Here is a 24916-nt window from a genome sequence, read left to right as displayed (position 1 = left end):
ATACAAGACCACTGATAATCTCCCTCGATCTGGGGCTCCACGCAAGATCTCATCCCGTGGGGTCAAAATGATCATGAGAACGGTGAGCAAAGATCCCAGAACCACACGGGGGGACCTGGTGAATGACCTGCAGAGAGCTGGGACCAAAGTAACAAAGGTCACCATCAGTAACACACTACAACGGCAGGGAATCAAATCCCGCAGTGCCAGACGTGTTCCGCTGCTGAAGCCAGTGCATGTCCAGGCCCATCTGAAGTTTGCCAGAGAGCACATGGATGACACAGCAGAGGATTGGGAGAATGTCATGTGGTCAGATGAAACCAAAGTAGAACTTTTTGGTATAAACTCAACTCGTCGTGTTTGGAGGAAGAAGAATACTGAGTTGCATCCCAAGAACACCATACCTACTGTGAAGCATGGGGGTGGGAACATCATGCTATGGGGCTGTTTTTCTGCCAAGGGGACAGGACGACTGATCCGTGTTAAGGACAGAATGAATGGGGCCATGTATCGTGAGATTTTGAGCCAAAACCTCCTTCCATCAGTGAGAACTTTGAAGATGAAACGAGGCTGGGTCTTCCAACATGACAATGATCCAAAACACACCGCCCGGGCAACAAAGGAGTGGCTCCGTAAGAAGCATTTGAAAGTCCTGGAGTGGCCTAGCCAGTCTCCAGACCTCAACCCCATAGAAAATCTGTGGCGGGAGTTGAAAGTCCGTGTTGCTCGGCGACAGCCCCAAAACATCACTGCTCTCGAGAAGATCTGCATGGAGGAATGGGCCAAAATACCAGCTACTGTGTGTGCAAACCTGGTGAAGACCTATAGTAAACGTTTGACCTCTGTTATTGCCAACAAAGGTTATGTTACAAAGTATTGAGTTGTATTTTTGTTATTGACCAAATACTTATTTTCCACCCTGATTTACGAATAAATTCTTTACAAATCCTACCATGTGGATTCATGGATTTTTTTTTTTTTTTTTCACATTCTGTCTCTCACAGTTGAAGTGTACCTCTGGTGCAAATTACTGACCTCTGTCATCATTTTAGGTGGGGGAACTTGCACAATCGGTGGCTGACTAAATACTTTTTTGCCCCACTGTATGATTTCATCTTTCTTTGTTTTCTGAGTTACCTCAGTGGCAGCTGCTCCCTGGCTGATGAGCTAAAAGGAGGGAAAGGGGCGGAGCAAGCCTATGTGGAGACCTGCAAATTGGGTCATACCACAATTCTGGAGCATGGGAGAAATGGGATTTTTAAAGTCAGTTTTAGTTGGGTTTTGTGTGTTCTATGACTTTATGTGTATTTGTTGGCTGATCAGCCACTGTTTAAGTTTCCCCTTTGTCTTGTTTAGGCAGGTTAGTTTGTTTGAGTTAGTAGTATTGTTTGTTGCCAGCTTTTTCATTTTTTTTTTTTTTTTTTTTTTTTTTTTTTGCACCTGTTAGAATTGATGTCTGAAAGCCAAACAAAGATACCCAACGGATTTACTTTGCCAAGTGGATCATCATGGCCTTGCCATTTTGGTCCATTTGATCGACAAGATTCTAGAAGAGTTGTGTTTTAAGGTCAAATAAAAACTCTTTTTGCACTTTAACATGTGCCTGACGTTCCATCACTGCTCGGTCCATCACAATATCCAAAAGTTAGCAAGGATAGCATTTCTCATTTTTCATTTTCATTCAAGTGAATATACATAGATATAAGTTCCAAAAAAAATATAAGCAAGTGTGATTGCACAGCTTGTGTACCCGGGACCAATCAAATTAAGTCAGTGACTTTCGTCTGTGAAGTAATCACAGGCTGATTTCACCCAGTATCATAGAGTAGCTAGCACTGCCTCCCTCTAAGTGAAGAGCAGATTAGCTGTATGCTGAGCAGGGTCTGAATGCAGCCAACATTCTCAGCCCTGCCAGGTTAAACCTTTAACAACTTAACCTTGTGTGCTGACTAAGAACCAAAAGGCTTAATACAAACGATATTTAGTAGGCATTAAATTAGTGTTTTTTATTTTACCTTGATTACAGGTAATTTTTGGAGTGGTGGACTTCAAAGCTACCGAGGGCTCAGAGTGAGGATCGAAGATGGTGGCTAAATATTGGTGGTGGCAGTATAAATACTCACGTATGTCCCTGTTGCCATCATGTTTTTATTAGTAGCAAGCAAGCTAAGCACAGGGATGCACATGCCCTTTGCGCGGTCTAGTGTATGAGGGAAAAAAATGTGGTCAGAGTATTGGCGCAATCTATCTTTAAAAAAATCTAAATGGGACAAATTATCATTTCCTTTAAATTTTAAAATAAAGATGTTGTTATAAACATTGAGGTCATTTAGGTTAAGTTAAATAATTGAATTAAATGAAATAGTTTAGATAGCCTGTGTTCCTTTATCGTTTTTTTTACCTTGTTCCCACAAATGCAACACCCAATCTGAAACTTTCTTTGTTCTAAATACAGTGATCTCTAAATAGTTTGTCAAACAGAACAACCTCAACCTCATTTCAAATAATAACTTTAAAAGATGATATCAAGTATTTTTAAGTAGGAATAACTTTTTTCACCACAAGCTGGTTGGTTAAAATGTTAAAATGCCTTTAATGAGTTGGTAAAGTTCTAGATTAAACCAATAAATTGCATTATCAACCCTGTGATTTTCAAACTGTTAGAATTCACTTTTTACTTACCATGTTTTATGTCATAGTAGTGGAGAAGTCCAGTGATATCTGTTCAGGTCAGTCTAGTTGAAACTGGCAGTTTGTGAAGACTGATGTGGCTTCTTCGGAGGGTCTTCAACCCAAACAACTGGGTAAAATTTTGACTCAATATTTTATCAAAGCTGCCCAACCTATGACCCAACATAATTAGTCAACCTGTGGATGGAATTGAAGAACCCGAGACATTACCAACCCAACTCCTGAGTCATGATTTCTGTACTAATATTTGGTCACAATCATCCAACTTACGAACCTACGGCTTTTACCCAGCAGTTGAGTTATGAAAATAACCCAGCATTTTTAAGAGTGTAGAAGCATCTTGTCACATTGGTGTGTTCCTGGTTATTCTTATAATGTGGCTGTTTAAATCCACTACTAACTACTAACTGACTGTGACAGGAAGATGACACCTTTGCTTGGCTTGACTTCTACCTGTTTGCGTTGTATTGTATTTTATGCTGTTATATCGGCCCTGACGTTTTATATATGGAGCTATGTGTGATTTATGACCATTCTTCCTTGCTCCCCATCAAAGAGTCTATGGAACGTCTTTATGATGATTGGGACAGTTATAGGAAAACTTTCCCCCCACCATTTGTGCGCTCTTCTACCTCACCGGATTACTTCTTGTTACCTACGAAACGTGCCTTCAGGGATCAGTAGCGTGTATTAACCTGTGGTATAAGCAGCAGTCACTGAAATATTACTCTTTCAGATAAGAAATCTAGGACATAAAAGCCAGGGTGGGAGGGATCTCTGCAAACCGACTTACCTCTGCAAGTGTGAAGCTCAACAAAAATCTGACTCTCCAGTCACTGTCACGGTCCGCTGTGGCAGACCGTGTGGAGAGTGTGCGGAGGACTCAGGTGCAGACACAAGTGAGGATACGGAAGTGAACTTAAACAAAAGCGAGCCTTTTTATTGTGGCTGATGAACACAAAAGAAACTAGAAAAATTTGCATTTCCTGCGAAAATGCAGTGTGGATGCTTTAAAGCTGAAGCTTTATGCAAAAACTAGCTGAAAAAGCTGAAAAGTTGCAGAAATTGTAAAAACTTTGCAGAAGCAAAGGTACTTTGCTAAAATGGAATAACTTAGCAGAACTGCAATATCTTAGAGGAAACATAATACTTGGCAGAAATACAATAGCATAGCAGAACTTAGCAGAAATATTGTAACTTACCAGAAACATGATAACTTCTCAAAAATACAAGAAATAGTATAAGATAACAGAAAGAATATATTTAGCCAAAAATACTTGAACATTACAAAAACACTGATTTAGAAAAATAGTACAACAGAGCAGAAATACTGTGATTTACCAGAGACACTGTGATGAACTATGAATATTGTAATTTTAAATCAATACTATGTTTTAGCACAAATACTATAATTTGACAGAAATACTATGTTTCAGCACAAATACTCTGGTTTAGCACAAATATTATAACATAGCAGAAATACAATTATATAGCAGAAATGCTATATTTAGAAAGAAAAATATAATATAGTAGAAATACTATGATTTAGCAGAAATACTACAATATAGCATAATAACAATGATTTAGAACAAATACTATGATTGAGCAGAATAGTAATAACTTAAGTGAAAATACTGGAAAAGTAAGATGACAAGCTGAAAAAAAACGGAACATGGTTAAGTTCCCTCAAAACTAATTGTTGTTCACCTGTGAAAAAAAAATAAAGAAATAAAAATAAATTTAAAAAACAAGAAGGAACAGCCAACAGATACACACAAAATCAAATATGTATACACAAATGCACAGAGAGAGAGAGACACACAGAGGGTCTATGCCAGTCAACCAGTCTGAATATATTATATTTTTTTCCAACAATGAGATGCTGCCCTAAAGAGGGTCTCTCTCTCTCTCTCTCTCTCTCTCTCTCTCTCTCTCATGCACTCATGCATGCACACACACACACACGCACACACACACACACACACACACACACACACACACACACACACACACACACACACACACACACACACACACACACGGAGAGAGAAGCATGTTTTCAGTCAAGCAGCCTGGGAGCAGCTAAATTTGAATCCACAGAGGCTGTGCACTTTTTCCCGCCAAAACAGGTGCACACACGCAGCACAGAGACAGGATTTTTGTAGTCTATTTCTCATAGTGAGGATTCCCCTCAAACAAATGACCATAATTTCCTAACTGTATTGGCCAGAACGGTCATTCTTACACCGTTTTGTTCAGAAGAGATGGGGGAATCGTCAAGTGTTGACAATTTATCATTAAAATATGAATTTTTAGAGATATATGACATTGATGACTTGTTGGCTTAGAAGCCACGAAGGCCCCAATATGCAAATTTGAATGCCTCAGTCCACATATATGATTGGCTGGCTGGGAAGCCGTGCAGGCCCTGATATGTAAATTTGAATGTCTCAGGCCTCACAGAGGATTGGCTGCCTAGGGACCTGGCAGAAATATATAGAAATACTATGATTAAGCATAAATACTACATTTAGCAGAAGTACTATATTTAGCACAAATCTTATAAAACAGCAGAAATGCAATGATTTAGCGCAATAGTAATAACTTAAACAGAAAAATTGGAAAAGCAAAATGGAAAGCTGAAAAAATGCTGAACATGCTAAGGGTCCCTCAAATATACTTGTTAAATGAAAAAAATCGGCCAAAACAAAATATAACAGCCACACAATCACAAATATGGACACATATGGAAACACACATGCACAGAGAGAGACACACACAAGATCCAATTCAATCTTACAAAGCATCCACACAACAAGAATGAGGGCAGCACAAGAGCAGTAACTAAACAGAAACCTAAACTGGGAACAAACTATGGTAAGACTATGGCTTGGAATACAAAAGACTGGGCATGGAAACACGGAGGGTGGGAACACAGACGACGCGACACAGACTGCATGAAACACCGAGACTAAATACACATGAGGGATGATCAGGGGAAGTGGCCACACATGGGAGCACAGCTGACACACATGAACCTAACGACAGGACAGGAGAGGTGAAACTAAATACACTGACACTGAATACAGACTTTCAAAGTAAAACAGGAAACATGGAGATTAGACATGACATGAACTAAACATAACAACGCAGACATGACTCATGACAGGTAGACGCACGAACCAGGGAGACGGAGTACAGGGGAAGATGACAGAAGCGACAGCAGGAACTTGACAACACAAGACACACAGACATAAACACATGAAGGGCAAGGGAGGCTTAATACAAGGGTAATATAATTACAAATGAGCTGGAATAACGTAATGAACCTAAACAAACAATAAACATCAAAATAGACTAAACACAAAACACTGGGTCGCACGACCCAGGACCATGACACCACCCCCCCCTCCAAGGGCTGGCTCCAGACAGCCCCAAACCAAAAAACAGACCACCGAGCCCGGGCGGGCGGCGGGGACCAGGACGGAGGGCCCAGAACAGGAAACAAAAAACAGCCGACAGAAAACACTGGAGCACCTGACAATAGTCCAAACACAGTTCAGGGGGTCGGCCTGGAGGGCGGCAACACAACAGCCCGTAGTTCACGAGTTCAGGGGGCCGACCCGGAGGTCGAGGGCACCACAGGCCACAGTTTAACAGTTCAGGCGGCCGACCCGGAGGTTGGCAACTCAACAGGCCACGCCATCTCCCATCAGGAGGCCGTCCATGCGGGAGGCAGTGGCGGTGCAGTTCAGGAGGCCACCCCCGACGGCAACGATGTCCAGCCGACGGCCCGGAAAGTGGCTAGCGATCCCGAGGTGCAGAGGCCGGACCGGGCGTGGCAGAGGCAGGCGCCGAGGCCGGACCGGGCGTAGCAGAAGTAGATCAGAATCAGAATCAGAATCAGAATACTTTATTGATCCCTGGGGGCTGGACGGGCTCCTCGGGCCCTCCAGCTGACGTGGCATGAGGCCGGACGGGCTCCTCGGGCCCTCCAGCTGACGTGGCATGGGGCTGGACGGGCTCCTCGGGCCCTCCAGCTGGCATGACGTGAAGTGGTGTGGATGCTGCAGGGTGCCGGATAGGCACACCCGGGCATCCAGCAGCAGGCGCAGGATGAACAGTTATGGAGGCCCCTGGCTGGACCGGGAGCAGGGCTGCCACCTGGACAGGGAGCTGAGTAGGAGGCTGTCGTGGCGGCGATGATTCTCTTGAGCCTCCAATGGAAACATGAGCTGGTGCAGGCGCCTGCAGAGCAACAACCGCTCCCACCCGAGCTGTGTACTGACTGGCATAACCTTGGGAACCAACCTGGGTGTAGGAACAAACCGGACGGCAGCCATTCCCACCTGAGGTGTAGATGCAGGTGCAGGATATGGCTGACCTACGGCTGCCCTGACCCTAGTGGTGGGAACTAGCACAGGTGCTGGCTGGGTGACCACTGCCTCTACCTGGAGATCAGACACAGGTGAGAGGTCAGGCAACGCCACAGCCACCCTGGGAGTGAGCACAAAGTTCCGGACATTGACCTTGTCAGGTGTAAGCAGAGGAGCAACGACAGACAAAGACCTTAAAGTCTCTAAGTCCTTAACACAGTCCAAATTGTCCTTAGTTGCCCTTCTTGGGGAGCTAAACACACCTTCTGTCTTGGAGCACGATTCAAACAACATTTCAGACCTGAAATAAGTTGGCTCAGTGACACAAGTGATAGTTATATTGTCCCAGGAAGCATGATTCTTAAGGCCAAGACTTGATTCATGAACCCACATAAAACAACCAGGACTATGTGCAGATGGTTTTAACACAATAATTTGGCAGTCACATGGGAAATAACTACGCTTATTGGAGTCTAAGCCCCCTGTTGGCGAGACTGAGTTAAGGAGGGGTTCAGCCACACACACTACCGTATTTTCACGACCATAAGACGCACTGTACTAAAAGGCGCAGTCTCAGTTATGTGTGCCATTACTGTATTTAACACACACATAAGGCGCACTGGATTATAGGGCGCATACAAGTACCGTATGCGTATTTAAAAATAAAGCGGGAGCAAACCTGAGTTCGGTACCTTACTCACATTTCTATTACCGGTAATCGTCATCATCAACAACACACAAGCATACAAGTGTGCATATTTAAAAATAAAGCAGGAGCAAAACTGAGTTTGGTACTCACATTTTTATTACCAGTAATCGTCATCATCAACAACACACAAGCATACAAGTGTGCGTATTTAAAAATAAAGCAGGAGCAAAACAAAGTTTGGTACTCACATTTTTATCATCAATCAAACCCATCGAAGTCCTCATCCTCTGTGTCTGAATTGAACAGCTGCGCTAAATCTCCATCAAATATTCCAGGTTCACTTTCTTCACTGTCAGAGTCACTTTCCGTGCCGTGCGGCTCCTCGGAAATGATGCCGGCTTTTGCGAAAGCTCGAACAACAGTGCCAGCAGACATGTTAGCCCAAGCATCTACAATCCATTGGCAAATTGTGGCGTAACTCGCCCGGCGCTGCCTTCCACTCTTGGTGAAACTGTGGTCTCCATCGGTCATCCATCGCTCCCAGGCCGCTCGCAGCCTTACTTTGAACGGCCGGTTCACACCGATGTCCAGCGGTTGGAGTTCCTTTGTCAGGCCTCCCGGAATGACAGCAAGCTCACAGTTCATTTGTTTCACTAGTTTTTTCACATCGGCTGTGAGATGGGCACGCATAGAGTCACAGATTAAGAGCGATGGTGATGCGTGGAAAAAAACCACCTGGTCTCCTTACATACACCTCCCTCAGCCACTCTTTCATCATTTCCTCATCCATCCAGCCCTTTTCATTTGCCTTAATGATAATTCCTGCTGGAAACTTCTCTTTAGGCAAAGTCTTTCGCTTAAAAATCACCATAGGCGGCAGTTTCTGTCCATTAGCATGGCAGCCAAGCACAACAGTAAAAGAAGACTTTTCATACCTCGTTGTGCGTATTGCTACCGTGCTGGTCCCCTTCTTCTCCATAGTGTGACTCACCGGGATGTCGAAAGTGAGCGGCACCTCGTCCATGTTAGTGATGTGGCTGGGCTGGATGTGTTTGTCGGCGATGTGTTTGCTGCAGTAGGAGCGGAAGATGGCCAGCTTTTCCTTATAATCCGCTGGAAGTTGCTGTGCTACCGTAGTCCTGGTCCGGATGGAAAAATGGCACCGTTTCATAAAACGAAAGCACCAAGACGGACCTCCTTGGAAATGTTCAATGTTCATCTCTTCAGCTAGTGAAACTGCTTTTAGCCGAATGGTGACCGTCGAAACGCTTCTCCCGCTCGTTCTTTGCTCGATGATCCACCGCTCGAGTCTTTCCTCCAACTCGGGCCACCTCGCCTTATGTCCGCGGAAACTCAGCTGTGTTTTCTTGACCTGCCGGAGCTTGTTTTCTAGCTTCCTCCATTTGCGAACCATCGATTCGTTAATCTTAAATTCTCTCGCCGCTGCTCGATTTCCATGTTCCTCCACGTAGCTGATGGCCTTCAGTTTAAACTGTGCTTCATAAGCGTGTCTCTTTGCCATTTTCAGGGTTGTTAAAACAACGATGTCCTGCATAACGCACATACCTGTTCTTTTATACAGGTATGTGCGATAAAGTCAACGCACACACTTCACCCTTTAGCGTTCTCATGGTGTTCTCTACTACGTCCTCATTACAACACACAGGGCGCACTGCGCTATAGGGCGCGCCGTACTTTTTGAAGAAAATCTAAGACTTTTAAGTGCGCCTTATGGTCGTGAAAATACGGTAATCGGCTGTAGAAGGCTAGTGAGTGGAATGCACATGGACTTGGCTTTGCACCGAAAACATAGTGGACTGGCTCTGAGCAATCCGGCTGAATTGTCTTTAGATCGGCCAGTTCATTAACTGCAGTCAAAAGGTCCTGGCCCAGGGGTGCAGTTAAAGGGCTAGCTGGTTTGTAATGACTAGCATGGCGCTCCCCCCCGACAGTCTTGGAAACACAAAATTCAGCCTTGTCATTAGATAAGGGGAAAGCATGACATAAACAGACCTTCACTTTAGTATTAACAGAAATCATAATGCCATTCTCAGACATAGGAAAACCCGGCAGACCCTTAATACTCGTCCAGCCCCGGTGGACTGATGCAGAAGAGCGGTTGCTGATGTTGGGCTCCAAAGCACTCACTCTGGTCAAACCATCAGCAGAGTGAGGAACCTGGGGACCGACTAGCGCCGGAACATAACATACATTTTCCTGATCAACACCAGACGTTCCTTCTTTCGCTGGTCTAGTTACATAAACAGAACATTCATTATTCGGCTTGGGAACAGGGGAAACAGACTCCAAAAGGTGGGTGCTAGCCAAAGGGAATACAGTCTTACTACTGGTCAGATCAGAAGCTTTCTCACTTGATTTGTAGTCAATGGACAGCAGGGGCTGAGACACAGTCTTCAAAAAGGCTCCAGATGCCGTAACAGTCTTAAAAGAAGCCTCCTTAGCGAAAGACGCATGTCCTGGGTGTGCAGCATCATCTCTACCTTCTGTCTCCCTAACCTCCCCCTCAGCCTGCACACTCATAATATCAGGGTTTAAAAGTACATCACTCGGTTTGATTCCCAAAACCGAAGAGTCTATGGCCGGTTTGGCAGTGTCAGGTTCACAGTTCTGTGATGGCAGTGTGGCGTCCCCAAAAACAGCATGCCCAACACCAGAAATCTTAGCTTTATTGTCAATACAAAACGTGGGCACGAGATTAACACCTTCAACATTAGCAGTCAGAGGCATGGAAAAGGCAGCTTCTTCACTGGCCCCTGAGAAAACAGACTGTGACGAGGTGCATGGGGGGGGTGACAGAGTTAACAGTACAGGTAAACTGAGTCTCCATCTCCGAGACATTTGTTGTCCCTCCGAGCCCCTCGCCCTCAGTACATCCAGGGCGATTAAGTGGAAACGGAACATTGTCACTAACCTCTGAGCGCCGTGTAGGGCGACGCCGACGCCGCTTCCTCCTGGGAGGAAGGTAGAACCTGTTTTTCAGTTATTTATTGTGTTCTGTATATGTCACTACAATGTGATTTGGAAAATGTCTAAAAATATACCGACAACAGGCACTTCCGCGGCAATCTCTTCAATCGGAGGACCCTTCACGTCAATTCCCGATGCGAGGGGGGTACCCTGCGCGTCCATAAGTGAAGCAGAGGGAGCCTGACCATGCGTCACACGTTTGACGAGTTGGGAGTGAGAACGTGTTGAAAAAACATGTTGATGGTTTGGAATGAGGGCAGCACGGTGGCACGGTGGTTAGCACTGTTGCCGCACAGCAAGAAGGTCCAGAGTTCAATTCCAACATCAGGCCGGGGTCTTTCTGTGTGGAGTTTGCATGTTCTCCCCGTGTTTGCGTGGGTTCCCTCCAGGTACTCCGGCTTCCTCCCACCGTCCAAAGACATGCAGCTTGTGGGGATAGGTTGATTGGATAATCCAAATTGTCACTAGGTGTAAATGTGCGAATGAATGTGAGTGCGAATGGTTGTTTGTCCCTGTGTGTTGGCCCTGCGACAGACTGGCGACCTGTCCAGGGTGTACCCTGCCTCTCGCCCTATGACAGCTGGGATGGGCTCCAGCGCCCCCCGCGACCCTGAAAAGGATAAGCGGAAGCGAATGGATGGATGGATGGATGGTTTGGAATAAGTAATTACTGAAGTTAACTCAGGAAGATGAGTTGGAGAAGAAGGTTAGTTGGTTTATTGTTTTAAATCATTGCTTTTTAGACTCTCTCCAGATAAAATAAGGACGTTTTTGGTCTCTGTTTTCAAATCTCAAATTTCTTTGATAATGCTTTCAAAGCTAACACATGTCTCGTCACTCCGTTATATGTGCTGTTCAGTAGCCACAATTTCTTCCCTATCATGGTCCATACATGTGGTGGTGCGCTTTATGTGACTTTTGAAATAGTTTTACATTTGACTGTCAATGCCATATTCAAAATTTCTGATGATGCTCACCGTAGATTATTTAAGATAACGAGTTGAACACCTGAAGTTATGATGGATCAAACATACTGGAAAACTATGGTGAAAAATGTTTTAACTCGCCACTCTTAATTAACTTTAATAGTAAAAAGGGAAAAGCTTACTTGACTTCATTAAATATACCAATTGCTGTAAAACAGGGGTCGACAAGCCTGGGCACGCGTGCCACGGCTGGCACATGAAGGGTTAATTGATGGCACAACCATGGCTGGACTGGCCATTGGGCATAGATTTTTATAAGCTGATGGTTGTTTTTTTGTTTTTTTTGTAACAGTATAAACAATGAAAGGTGGTGGATTGGCCAGATGCTGGCCTATGTGTAAAAATAACTCAGTTGTTTGGTGGTGGCTATGGTGGCGCTTCCACAGAGGCCAGCAGGTGGATGAGGGAAAGGAGATGCAGGAGAAGGAGAGACTCGAGGCGGCCGTAGGTTGGAGTGTCAGGTGAACTGAACTTCAGGTAAGAAGTTATGACCTGCAGTCTATCTGGGTCAGATATAAACCAAGTTTAGGTGGAGTTTATTTTCGTTATGCTGACTTTTTACAGTCAGTTACAATAACTCGTACTGCGTACTAGCTAGCATGATGGAGTTTCTATACAGCTGGGCGGGTGCTATGATGTTACTGATAGTAAAGTTCTCTAACTAACCTTATGAATAAAATAGTTGCCAACCGTCCCGTAAAAAACGAAATCGTCCTGTATTTAGAGAAAATATTACGCGTTTTATATTGAGCTGAAAAGGAACACAGTTTGTCGCGTACTTCAGCTAGAATGGAAAAAGACAAAGCTGGAGTTATTCTGTGTCTTTACGCTGTCAGCTGCCTCTTCTTCTCTCATTCTCTCCCCCTCCCTCTCCTGTTGCTACTTCAATCATGAAACTGATCAATGATCAGCTGATTGGCTTTTCTCTCTTGTTTGTTTATAGCCCGCTTTGCGCCAGAAAGAAGAAACCAGCGGATGTCGCGGTAAACAACAGCAGCACGTTTAAGTTTGATCAGCTGTTGTTAGAATTTATTTAATATTACTTTCGAGTATCAGCTGATGTTTGCTGGAGCCACAGCTGTAAAGCTGCTGGTCATGATGTCGGTTTGGATATGTGGTGAGAGGGAAACATGAAGATGAAACCAGGAGATGTCCTTAAGAATCATCAGAGCTGAGCAGGTGATGGAGAAACAGGTTTACCTTTTAGGTGACATGAATGAGTTGAAGGGAAGCTATGAACTGTTTCTGAGAGACAAATAACACCAGGATCCTTTTCTAAGTAGCTGACAGCTGGTAACTGTGCAGGGGCGGGTCTAGCAAAGTGTTGCCTGGGGGGCCAGGTGGGGCATTAACAGGGAAAGGGGGGCACAAAGAAATACTTTTCTATCTTATTCTCATTTAAAATGTCTAGCTTTTAATAAATAATTATCTGAGTCTTACAACCAAAGATTTTATCTGAAGTAAAATGTATAGAAATTATACATATACCAACAAGACTGTACATCACTGTCAACACAGTGTCTGTTTTCATTCAAAGGCTTTATGGCTTTTCCTATAATACCTGGTGGGCTGGTCTCTGCGTGCGTGTTCATGGAGCTGCATGTTCACCTGCTGGACATCACTACCTGACAAGTTTAACTGTCTTCAGAACATTGCAGAGGCCTTATTGACAGTATTTGGCTCTACATGTCTGTGTGAGCAGATTTTCTCTCAAATGAGTCCTCAGGTAGCCGTCTGAATGCTGGACACTCGGAGACCTGTGTCTCTGAGTGGGAGACCAGAGATCACATTAACATGTGTATCTCTGTATTAATAAACATGCCATATTGGCCCAGTTTATTTTTTTAATCATTGTTGTGAGGAGACCATAAATAGCATTTGTATTTTCTGTTGTACAGTTCATTTGCTGTTATGGATAAAAAGTCTTTGTTTTCAAAATAGCTGATAACTATTCGCTGATAGTTGCCAACGTCTGTGAACAAATATAATTCTATAAAGTTGTTCTATATAGTGTGTAACTGTTAACACAGAGTATTATTAAATTTATTGCTAATGCAGTCATATGGCACATTGACTTCTGAGGAAATTTTAGATGGCACTCATCATCAGAAAGGTTGCCTACCCCTGCTGTAAAAAAAAAAAAAAAACAAACCCTACTGATTCTGAGGTGGTCAGGTGGGAGGCACTTATTCATGTTTACTGGAATGAACCATTTGACACATTTATAATATCCCACAGTTTGAAGATCCTAACAATCCTCAAATTGGCTCCTTCAGAGGAAGTTTCTGTAGGCTTAGAATCTCTTTGTTTCTGTGAATCTGAAAATGTGACCAAGCAGCTTGAAACAGAGAAGGAGAAATATAAGATTAAAATCACATCTGACTATTGATGACTTATCAAAGTCAAGTGCAGCAACTTAAACAACTTTTTCTGCTTTTGTTTAAGGATCAGCATGGAGGATCTATTTGCTTCAGTTAAAAGTGATCTGAAGAACAATGATCCTGCTGCAGCAGCTGCAAAGATTAAAACATATTTAGAAAATAATGATATTCCATTAAATATTGCTATCACAGGAGAATGTGATGCAGGCAAATCATCCTTTCTAAAAGCCTTTAGAGGCATAGAAGATGGGGGAGCTGATGTTGTAGATACCACCTCAGTGTACCCTCATCCAAAATATCCCAATGTTACTTTCTCGGATCTTCCTGGAATCGGCAGCACCAAATTTCCAGCGGATGAGTACTTAAAGCTTGTTGGATTTGAGAAGTTTGACTTCTTTATCATCATCTCAGCTGATCGCTTCAGAGAAAATGATGTGAAACTCGCAAAGGAGATTCAAAAGATGAAGAAAAATTTCTTCTTTGTTCGCACAAAGATTGATAACAACATAAAAGCTGCACAAAGAAAGAAAGACTTCAGTGAAGAGAGGACTCTTACCCAAATGAGGGAAGATTGTGTTCAAGGTGAGTGTCTCTTTTAATGATCTTACAGTATTAAAATAAACACCAAAAAGATGTGTTCATGCTTATTTGCATGTTAAACTCCATATTCTACAAATTGGCATTCTTTGTGTCAGAGTTGAGGTTTTATTGAGCCACAGTAGGAAGTATTGGAAGGAAGGAGTATTATTTGTAGGATTTTTTTCATGTAACAGAAATGAGAAAAATCTGCTTTATGATCATAATCATCAAGTTAAACATATCTCTGTATTTTACTTAGCACAGGTCTTAAAGAACAAGGCATCGAGTCTCCACAGGTGTTCCTGGTGTCCAGCTTTCATCCCCACCTGTATGACTTCTCTCTCTTACAAGAAACCTTCGACAGAGAACTTCCTGAACTCAAGAAACATGTTCTGCTATTGCCTGTGCAGAATATCAGCCTGGAGATCAACAACAGAAAAAAAGAAGCTTTTCTGACTAAGTTAAAGTACTTCACTCTGCTGTCTGCAGCTGCAGGAGCTGTTCCAGTTGCTGGACTTTCTGCTGCTGTTGATCTGAGCTTGATGGCTGCATTTGTCAGAGGTTGTGTACAGGGGTTTTTTCTTGATAAGCCATCACTTAAAAAACTTGCTGTCACATCAGGAGTGACCTACACGGATCTGTGTGCTGTCATCAAGTCGCCATTAGCTGGAGTAGAAACTGACAAATATCTCATCATGAAGATGTTGATCAGTCTTACAGTTACAGCTGCGTTATTGGCAGTAAAGGATCGTTTGAGATCCATTCCAAAATTTGGGAGCCCAGCAGCAATGAGTCTCTCTTATATCACCCCCTACAAACTTCTGATGTTTTCTCTTAATAAGCTTGCTGATGATGCTCAGAAGGTGTTTGAAAGAGCTGTGGGTTTCAACACTGCAGAGTGATTTTGTTAAAGAATGTCATCCTTTTAAAACTGAAGCAGACATAAGATTTTTTCTGAGTACATAGCAAATCCAGTCATCCAAATCAGGTGTGTTCATAAAAAATAATTCTTGCTGTTTTCACAAATGATGTATTTATGGTTTTTTGTTTTCCAATTATTAAATCTGATTCTTGTCATTCTTTTACTGAATAGAGAGAACACGACTCATTTAGTCAAATTATTCATAATTTTTTTTATTTATTCATCTTCCGGAAGAGAGAGCCCTGCACAGCCCAAAGCCAGTTGCAAAATCTCTACCATTAGAAGCCAAAAATGTGTCTCATATAGGTGTTACTTTGGTCCTTTACACGTCACACATAGTTTCGATAAAAACAACTCCTTCTGTGTTACTAGTTCCACTTTTTCTGTCTGGTTTCCTGTATTTGATTAATATGCCTCTGCAGCTCTGCACTAAACTTCCTGTTTCTTAAACTTCCACTAACTTAAGCCTCTGTTGCTAAGGCGACCTGTCCCCCTCTGACCTAGTTCTCTCTCACAACTGGCCTTTATACAGGCCTTTATTATTAAAATACATAAAACAATATAATCAGAAAATAAGCACTAAGAATATATATTTATTCTGTAACACAATCCAATCCAATTTTATTTATAAAGCACTTTAAAATACCCAGCACAGGATAAAGTGCTGTACAGAAAATAAGTAAAAAATAAAATAAAATAAATAAATAAATAAATAAAACACATAATACATAAACATTAAAAATTAAAACAGCATGGGATCAACTAAAAACAAATAAAACACAACTTAAAAATAAAAAACAAACATTTCATGTGGTGTCAAAGGTCAGGGTAAAGAGGTGGGTTTTCGGGAAAGACTTAAAAACAGGTAGCCTGTCTAATCTCTAAAGGGAGATCGCTCCACAGTCCAGGAGCTGCTACAGCAAAAGCACGATCTCCTCTAAGTTTACGCCCAGTCCTGGGTACATTCAGGAGCAGCTGATCAGCTGACCTGAGAGAGCGGGTGGATGTATAAGACTGTAGCAGCTCAGAGAGATGAGATGGGACTTGGCCATGGAGAGCTTTAAAAGCAAATAAAAGAATTTTGAAATGAATCCTAAAAGAAATGGGCAGCCAGTGAAATGAAGCTAAAATAGGGGAAACTTTCAAGTGCCAGTTAAAAGATGAGCTGCGGCATTTTGCACCCTCTGTAGATGACCCCTATATAAAGTGCATTACAGTAATCCAGCTTAGTGCTAACAAAGGCGTGGATCACTGTCTCAAAGTGCTGCCGTGAAAGAATTGGCTTTATTTTTGCCAGCTGTCTGAGCTAAAAAAAAAGTTTGATTTTACCACTGCCTTAATCTGATTGTCAAGCTTCAGATCACAGTCCACTTTGACCCCCAGGTTTGTGACAGCTGGTTTAACATACTGGGCCAAGGTATCTAAATACACATTGGGGGTATCAGTGGGGCCACCAAAAACCATCACCTCAGTCTTTTTATCATTGAATTTTAAAGAGTTAAGAGACATCCAAGCCTTAATGTTATCGAGACATTGAATTAATGGCTGTGTGGAGGAGTATGTGCCTTTTTTCTTTAGAGGGACATAGATCTGACAGTCATCAGCATAAAAGTGGAATGCAATGCCGTGCTTTCTCAGTACAGAACCAAGAGGAAGCACATATAAAGAAAATAGGAGGGGGGCCAAGAACTGAGCCCTGTGGGACACCACACAAGAGAGGAGTGGAGGACGACACATGGTCACCGAGACTGACACAGAAAGTTCACCCCGCCAAGTAGGACCTGAACCACTCCAGTGTTGTGCCCCTAATGCCCACCCAGTGCTCCAAAGAAGAGAGTAAAATGGCGTGATCCACGGTATCAAAGCAGCTGTTAAATCTAAAAGCACTAGAACAACACAGTCCCCAGCATCAGTGGCTAAAAATATGTAATTAAAAACATTTAAAGGGGCTGATTCAGTGCTATGAAAGGGTTTAAAACCAGATTGGAAATCCTCTAAAGCATTTTGCTTTCCCAGGAAGGTCATTAATTTGGTGTGAACTACCTTTTCAAGAATTTTGGAAAGAAAAGATAGTTTGCCCGATCTTTGGCAGAAGGTCGGAGATCCACTAGAGTTTGGCAATCATACACCAAGAGAGAGTTGGCATTTATTACAATAGTCAATAGAATCAACACAAACAAACATAACACTGGCAGTGACAGATGGCAAGCCACACACACCGGCGTCATCTTGAACACACCTCACACACCTTTCTTGCATTTTTAGAAACTCTAGTGAACCAGTTGAAAACAAATTGCTCTATGGGGGTGATACAAAATATTTTAGAGATTTTTTGCATATTTCTGGCACTTAAATGTTTCAGATCATAAGGATAAGGATAAGCTTTATTTGTCAGTTGCAGTTGCCTGTAGCTGAGATGACAGACCTAGATGACCATACAGACAATACATACAATATAAAGGGAGTGCAGAATTATTAGGCAAATGAGTATTTTGTCCACATCATCCTCTTCATGCATGTTGTCTTACTCCAAGCTGTATAGGCTCGAAAGCCTACTACCAATTAAGCATATTAGGTGATGTGCATCTCTGTAATGAGAAGGGGTGTGGTCTAATGACATCAACACCCTATATCAGGTGTGCATAATTATTAGGCAACGTCCTTTCCTTTGGCAAAATGGGTCAAAAGAAGGACTTGACAGGCTCAGAAAAGTCTAAAATAGTGAGATATCTTGCAGAGGGATGCAGCAGCCTCAAAATTGCAAAGCTTCTGAAACGTGATCATCGAACAATCAAGCGTTTCATTCAAAATAGTCAACAGGGTCGCAAGAAGCGTGTGGAAAAACCAAGGTGCAAAATAACTGCCCATGAACTGAGAAAAGTCAAGCGTGCAGCTGCCAAGATGCCACTTGCCACCAGTTTGGCCATATTTCAGAGCTGCAACATCACTGGAGTGCCCAAAAGCACAAGGTGTGCAATACTCAGAGACATGGCAAAGGTAAGAAAGGCTGAAAGACGACCACCACTGAACAAGACACACAAGCTGAAACGTCAAGACTGGGCCAAGAAATATCTCAAGACTGATTTTTCTAAGGTTTTATGGACTGATGAAATGAGAGTGAGTCTTGATGGGCCAGATGGATGGGCCCGTGGCTGGATTGGTAAAGGGCAGAGAGCTCCAGTCCGGCTCAGACGCCAGCAAGGTGGAGGTGGAGTACTGGTTTGGGCTGGTATCATCAAAGATGAGCTTGTGGGGCCTTTTCGGGTTGAGGATGGAGTCAAGCTCAACTCCCAGTCCTACTGCCAGTTTCTGAAAGACACCTTCTTCAAGCAGTGGTACAGGAAGAAGTCTGCATCCTTCAAGAAAAACATGATTTTCATGCAGGACAATGCTCCATCACACGCGTCCAAGTACTCCACAGCGTGGCTGGCAAGAAAGGGTATAAAAGAAGAAAAGCTAATGACATGGCCACCTTGTTCACCTGATCTGAACCCCATTGAGAACCTGTGGTCCATCATCAAATGTGAGATTTACAAGGAGGGAAAACAGTACACCTCTCTGAACAGTGTCTGGGAGGCTGTGGTTGCTGCTGCACGCAATGTTGATGGTGAACAGATCAAAACACTGACAGAATCCATGGATGGCAGGCTTTTGAGTGTCCTTGCAAAGAAAGGTGGCTATATTGGTCACTGATTTGTTTTTGTTTTGTTTTTGAATGTCAGAAATGTATATTTGTGAATGTGGAGATGTTATATTGGTTTCACTGGTAAAAATAAATAATTGAAATGGGTATATATTTGTTTTTTGTTAAGTTGCCTAATAATTATGCATAGTAATAGTCACCTGCACACACAGATATCCCCCTAAAATAGCTAAAACTAAAAACAAACTGAAAACGACTTCCAAAAACATTCAGCTTTGATATAAATTAGTTTTTTGGGTTCATTGAGAACATGGTTGTTGTTCAATAATAAAATTATTATTATACCCTGGACCCTCTGGGGTCTGGGGCTGTGAGCTTATGGCATTTAGAACGGTGTTGGAAAACAAAGCGTTTTCTCCCCTCAATTCATCTATAAACTCATTTCACCTCAGCGGTAAGTGTCCTTAATATCTTTCAACCTTTGGTTTTCAGTAACCAGCCGATCGTTTTCGCGATTAAAAAATGACTTTGTGCGGCGGTGTTCCCACCGCGAGCAGAACTCCGGTTCAAAAACCGCTGTTTTTGAACACTTTTATTATTTATTATTTATTTTCCCAGACATATTTTTGACCTGGGGGTAGAATTGATTGTGAAATGGAAAAGAAAAATGCTTATGAACTTGCAAATTAAAAACATGATGCATTTAAGGTAACCCTTTTTTTATTTAAGAAGAGAATTTGTTCTAATGTGCGATGGCCGAACCTGTTCCTTTTCGTGGAGATAATTTCTCCTGCCTTAAGGAAAATCCCTTCACATGGCCCAGAGGAGGCTGGAGTGCAGAGAAACTGGTAGAGATGCAGTTATACAGTCTACCTGGGCCCCACCAACTATCAGCTAAAGAGAATAAATAAATTCAATTGCTGCACATTTGGCAGACTAACATTTTCAGATTAATTAAACAATAAAATATATATTTTTATAACATTACATGTAAAGAGTCAAGTGGAAGTTTTTCTAAAGTTATTTAATGATATTTATATTATGGAAGCAGATTTTTGACATTTTACCTTTTTCCCGTTTTCAGATATAATAAACACGCACAAAACAAAAGCAAACGGCCAGAACACAAAGCTGGAAAACCCACCCGATTGACAAAAATCAACTCAAAATTCTCCCACACAACAGAACCTCCTTTATTCCTCGCTGGCTCCAAATCTCTCAGTAGAATGATCAGTGGTTCGCTATCTGTCACCATCAAAACACTCCACAAATCCCGGGAATGATTCGCTTCCTTATAAACCACTGAATCAGATACTGAAGCAGTTAGGCTCTAAATGAAGCTTCGGACGTCACCGATCACGTGACTCTGGCCAAACGAATCAAGCTTCGATACAGTGCTTCTCAAGCAGTGTGTTGATTTTTTTGACACACGCACCGGAGCTTCAGCTTTAAGCGGGCCATCACTATTGTTATGTGTTGCCTTGAATTCGGCTATGCTGTCTGTTAGACAGTTGTTTTTCTTTATTGTTGTTTTTGTATTGTTTGTAGCGAACGCTACTGGAATGTATAGATTAAGCTACGTAGCCAAGATGATTAATAATTTAACTGTTGTACATTGATTGATGATGATGATGATTTATGATTTGCATTGTTACATAGACTTGCAGAAAAATATATTTGTTTACCGGTAAACTGAATCGAACTTGATGTGCTAATGGACATTTTTCTGACCTACAGGTCAGGTTATTTTCCCCCCTTTGAATTGATCTTCTTCATATTGAAGTGGCGAGCCGGTAGGACCATTCTTTGTTTTCCCCTCTTTTCCCCCACTTAGCCGTCTTTGGATTACGGACATATTTCCCCATTGTATGAAGCTGGACCCTAAGGAGAAATACCTTGAAAGTGAACTTTAAAAAGAAAAGGACCAAAAAGGACTCTTAGCAAAAGGACTCTTGCACAGAAAAATCACAGAATTGATTTATTATTTAATTGTGGGCATTTATGTGGTGTGTGGTATTAATTATTTTGTTCCATTTCCCCTGTCCCCTATTTATTCAATATATTTTTGGTACAAGATATTGCAGTCTTTGGTCTCATCATTCACACCATCTAGGCTCCATAAAGAACTATTTCTTCTGCGCGTCAGTCAGTAAACTCATCCATTGAAATAAACTAGTCCTTAAATAACTTAGCGTTACAATTGCATACAGACCCATCAACAGCCCCGGGCACATACAAGCATCTAAACGGCAGCTCGCAAACAACAATTAGAGCCTTCATAACTGAATACAGAATATAAATTATAAATTGCATTACCACAGGTAACAGGCAGTAATAACTACAAGTAACAAACACACATACATATACATACATATATATCTACACACACATGTACATATATGTACATACGCACACACTTTTTTTTTTTTTTTGGAATCCATACCAGCAATGGTAAGAGAACAGACACTACAGAGCACACAAAAAACCATCATTGAGTATACTGTGACCAGACCAACTGTTTGTAGAGAAATTTAAATCTATGAATATTTTTGCATTGTTTCAATTGTAAACTCAGACTGTTCCAGATTTTCACACCACATACATACACACAAAAACCTTTACGGGTTGTTCGAGTTCTGGGTAATTTGAATTCTCCAAAGCCTCTCACATTATAAACCTTTTCTCGAATTTCAAATCTTGTTTGTAAATTTGCCGGTAAAAGTTTAGTAAAAGTTTTATACAAAATTATGGATGTATTGTAATTAACCAGATCCTGGAATTTAAGTAACTTTGCCTGAAGAAAGAATTTGTGAGTATGATCTAGATAACCAGCCTTGTGAATAATACGCAGTGCTCGTTTCTGTACTGTGACTAATGGATTAGTTGTATTTTTATATGTATTTCCCCACACTTCCACACAATATGTAAGATATGGAAGAACCAGGGTACAGTACAGAGTACGAAGTGCATCTTTATCAAGGAATTGTTTCACTTTGTTCAAAACTGCGAGGCTTCTGGAAATTTTGGTTTTTATGTGTCTGACGTGGGGTTTCCATGAAATTTTATTATCAGTTACGACTCCCAAAAATTTGTTTTCACTCACATTATCAATTGGTACACCTTCAATGATAATTGGTAATTCTATATTATATTTTAAATTACCAAAAAATATTGCTTTAGTTTTATTTATATTTAATGATAATTTATTTATGTCCATCCATTTTTTAAAATTAATTTTAGCTCCCTGTTTACGGTCATTACAAGATCAGTATAATCATCGCTACTGAAAAATATGTTGGTGTCATCTGCGACCAGTATGAGTTTAAGTACTTGAGAAACATCAAAAATATCATTTATGTATACATTGAAAAGTTTTGGTCCCAACACTGACCCTTGACCCTTGCCTTGTTTGGTATCATTGTTTTCAGCACAACCTCACGTGTCTGAATTTACAGTTATGTTTTCATTTTTTACATACTGTATTAACACAATTGATCTAAAATCAGACAAACATAAAATCAGAGTAGATAAAGTTATATTTTTTTACTGTAACAACCACAAACATGTTTAATGAATCATATTTCATAACTTTAAATGCAAATATAAATTGTCAATTTTAAAATCCTATGCACAAGTTTTGCAAACAACAAAGTTATTTGCATCCATTTACCTTTTACCTTGATTTTTTTAAATAACTATTTACAGAACAATCAGCTGTTCTGCATTAAATAACATGCCACACAAATTATTTGTGCCACTCCAAAAAAATAATTTCTGTCCACTATAAATGGTTTCAAATGAACGTTAATATCAGAATCAGAAAGGGTTTTATTGCCAAATGTTGAGCAGGTTTACAACATTAGGAAATTGCTGTGGTACTTAGTGCAAACATACTGTCATATAACGTTTAAATAGACATAAAAATAAGAATTAAAAGTGCTAAGTAGAGAGATATATACATGAGTGCAGGTGGTGATCAGTGCCAAACATGGAATGATGCAGTGACACAGCGTAGGGTCATGTGTTAGTGGTGGTAACAGTCATACGGTTATTGTTCATGTGTCCAACAGCAGAGGGGAAGAAACTGTTCTTATGGCGAGAGGTTCTGGTGCGAATGGAGCCTCCTGCCTGAGGGGAGCAGGTCAAACAGACTGTGTCCAGGGTGAGAAGGGTCAGCTGTGATCCGAGCTGCACGCCCCAGTGTCCTGAAGGTGTACAGGTCCTGCAGAGATGGGAGTGTGCAGCCAATCACCTTCTCAGCAGAGCGCACAACACGCTGCAGTCTCTGTTTGTCCCTGATAGTGGCTCCAGCGTACCACACGGTGATGGAGGAGGTGAGGATGGACTCGATGATTGCAGTGTAGAATTGCATCATCGTCCGTGTTGGCAGGTTGAATTTCTTCAGCTGCCTCAGGAAGTACATCCTCTGCTGGGCTTTCTTAATGACGGAGGTGATGGTGGGCTCCCACTTCAGGTCCTGGGTGATGGTGGTACCCAGGAAGCGGAATGAGTCCACAGAGGTGATGGGGGTGTCAGTCAGGATGATGGGGGGGAGTGGGGCTGTGTGCTTCCTGAAGTCCACAATAATCTCCACTGTCTTCTGGGCATTCAGCACCAGGTTGTTGTGGCTGCACCAGGACACCAGACGTTCAACCTCCCTCCTGTAGGCAGACTCATCCCCGTCCGAGATGAGTCCAATAATGGTGGTGTCATCTGCAAACTTGATTAGCTTGACAGACTGGTGGGTGGAGGTGGAGCAGTTAGTGTAGAGGGAGAAGAGCAGAGGAGAAAGAACACAGCCCTGAGGGGAGCCGGTGCTGATGGTCCGGGAGTCCGAGACGTTCTTTCCCAGCCTCACATGCTGCTTCCTGTCCGTCAGGAAGTCAGTGATCCACCGGCAGATGGGATCAGGCACATTCATCTGGGAAAGCTTGGCTTGGAGATGGTGTGGAAGGATGGTGTTGAAGGCAGAGCTGAAGTCCACAAACAGGATCCTGGCGTAGGTTCCTGGGGAGTCCAGATGCTGCAGGATGAAGTGTAGGGCCATGTTGATGGCGTCGTCTACAGACCTGTTGGCTCTGTATGCAAACTGCAGGGGGTCCAGGAGGGGGGCCGTGAGGGTCTTGAGGTAGGAGAGAACCAGGCGCTCAAATGACCTCATGACCACAGATGTCAGAGCCACAGGTCTGTAGTCATTTAGTCCAGTGATCCTTGGTTTCTTGGGGACAGGGATTATGGTAGAGGACTTGAAGCAGGCAGGCACATGACATGCCTGCAGTGAGGAGTTGAAAATGCCAGAAAACACTGGGGCCAGCTCGTTTGCACAGTGTCTGAGGGTGGCAGGAGACACACCGTCTGAGCTTTCCGAGCATTCAGATTCTTAAACTGCTTCCTCACATCTGCTTCATGAATATGAAGGGTTGTGGTGGGAGAAGGTGGTGTGAAATCCTCCTTGGTGTGGGGTGAGGAGGGGGGTGTTGTAGGTGAAGTGTTTGATGGTGGTGATGGCTCTATGGAGGGGGGAGAGGTGAGGGAATGAGTGTCCAAAGTGTCTCTATTGTTGGGGCTGTTGGAGGTGTGAAGGCTGCCTGATGGCTCGTCAACACGGCAGTAAAAGTCGTTAAGGGTGTTGGCCAAGAGCAAGTCATCAGTGGAGTGGGCAGTTTTAGGCTTGTAGTTGGTTGTAACCCAGAGTAATTTC

The 24916-nt window shown here is 42.4% G+C and overlaps 2 protein-coding genes across 2 annotated transcripts in view; both read left to right on the top strand.

Annotated features, from left to right (window-relative positions):
• LOC112431270 (interferon-inducible GTPase 5) overlaps positions 1-24916 on the top strand; it is a 64950-nt gene that overhangs the window by 36806 nt on the left and 3228 nt on the right. The gene's annotated exons all lie outside the window — the stretch shown is intronic.
• On the top strand, positions 14143-15645 carry LOC112431271 (interferon-inducible GTPase 5-like). The gene is made up of 2 exons (XM_076877860.1): positions 14143-14653; positions 14915-15645. Exons 1-2 carry the CDS (start codon positions 14143-14145, stop codon positions 15550-15552), a joined length of 1149 nt encoding a protein of 382 aa, XP_076733975.1. The 3' UTR covers positions 15553-15645.

This window comes from Maylandia zebra, linkage group LG19, assembly GCF_041146795.1.
Source record: "Maylandia zebra isolate NMK-2024a linkage group LG19, Mzebra_GT3a, whole genome shotgun sequence".
NCBI lineage: Eukaryota > Metazoa > Chordata > Actinopteri > Cichliformes > Cichlidae > Maylandia > Maylandia zebra.
This window is presented reverse-complemented; position numbering and strand designations above follow the sequence as displayed.

Coding starts and splice junctions, on each gene's coding strand:
- LOC112431271 (XM_076877860.1), top strand. CDS start 14,143: ATGGAGGATCTATTTGCTTCAGTTAAAAGTGATCTGAAGAACAATGAT. Junction 14,654..14,914: donor GAGGGAAGATTGTGTTCAAG/GTGAGTGTCTCT, acceptor TACTTAGCACAG/GTCTTAAAGAACAAGGCATC.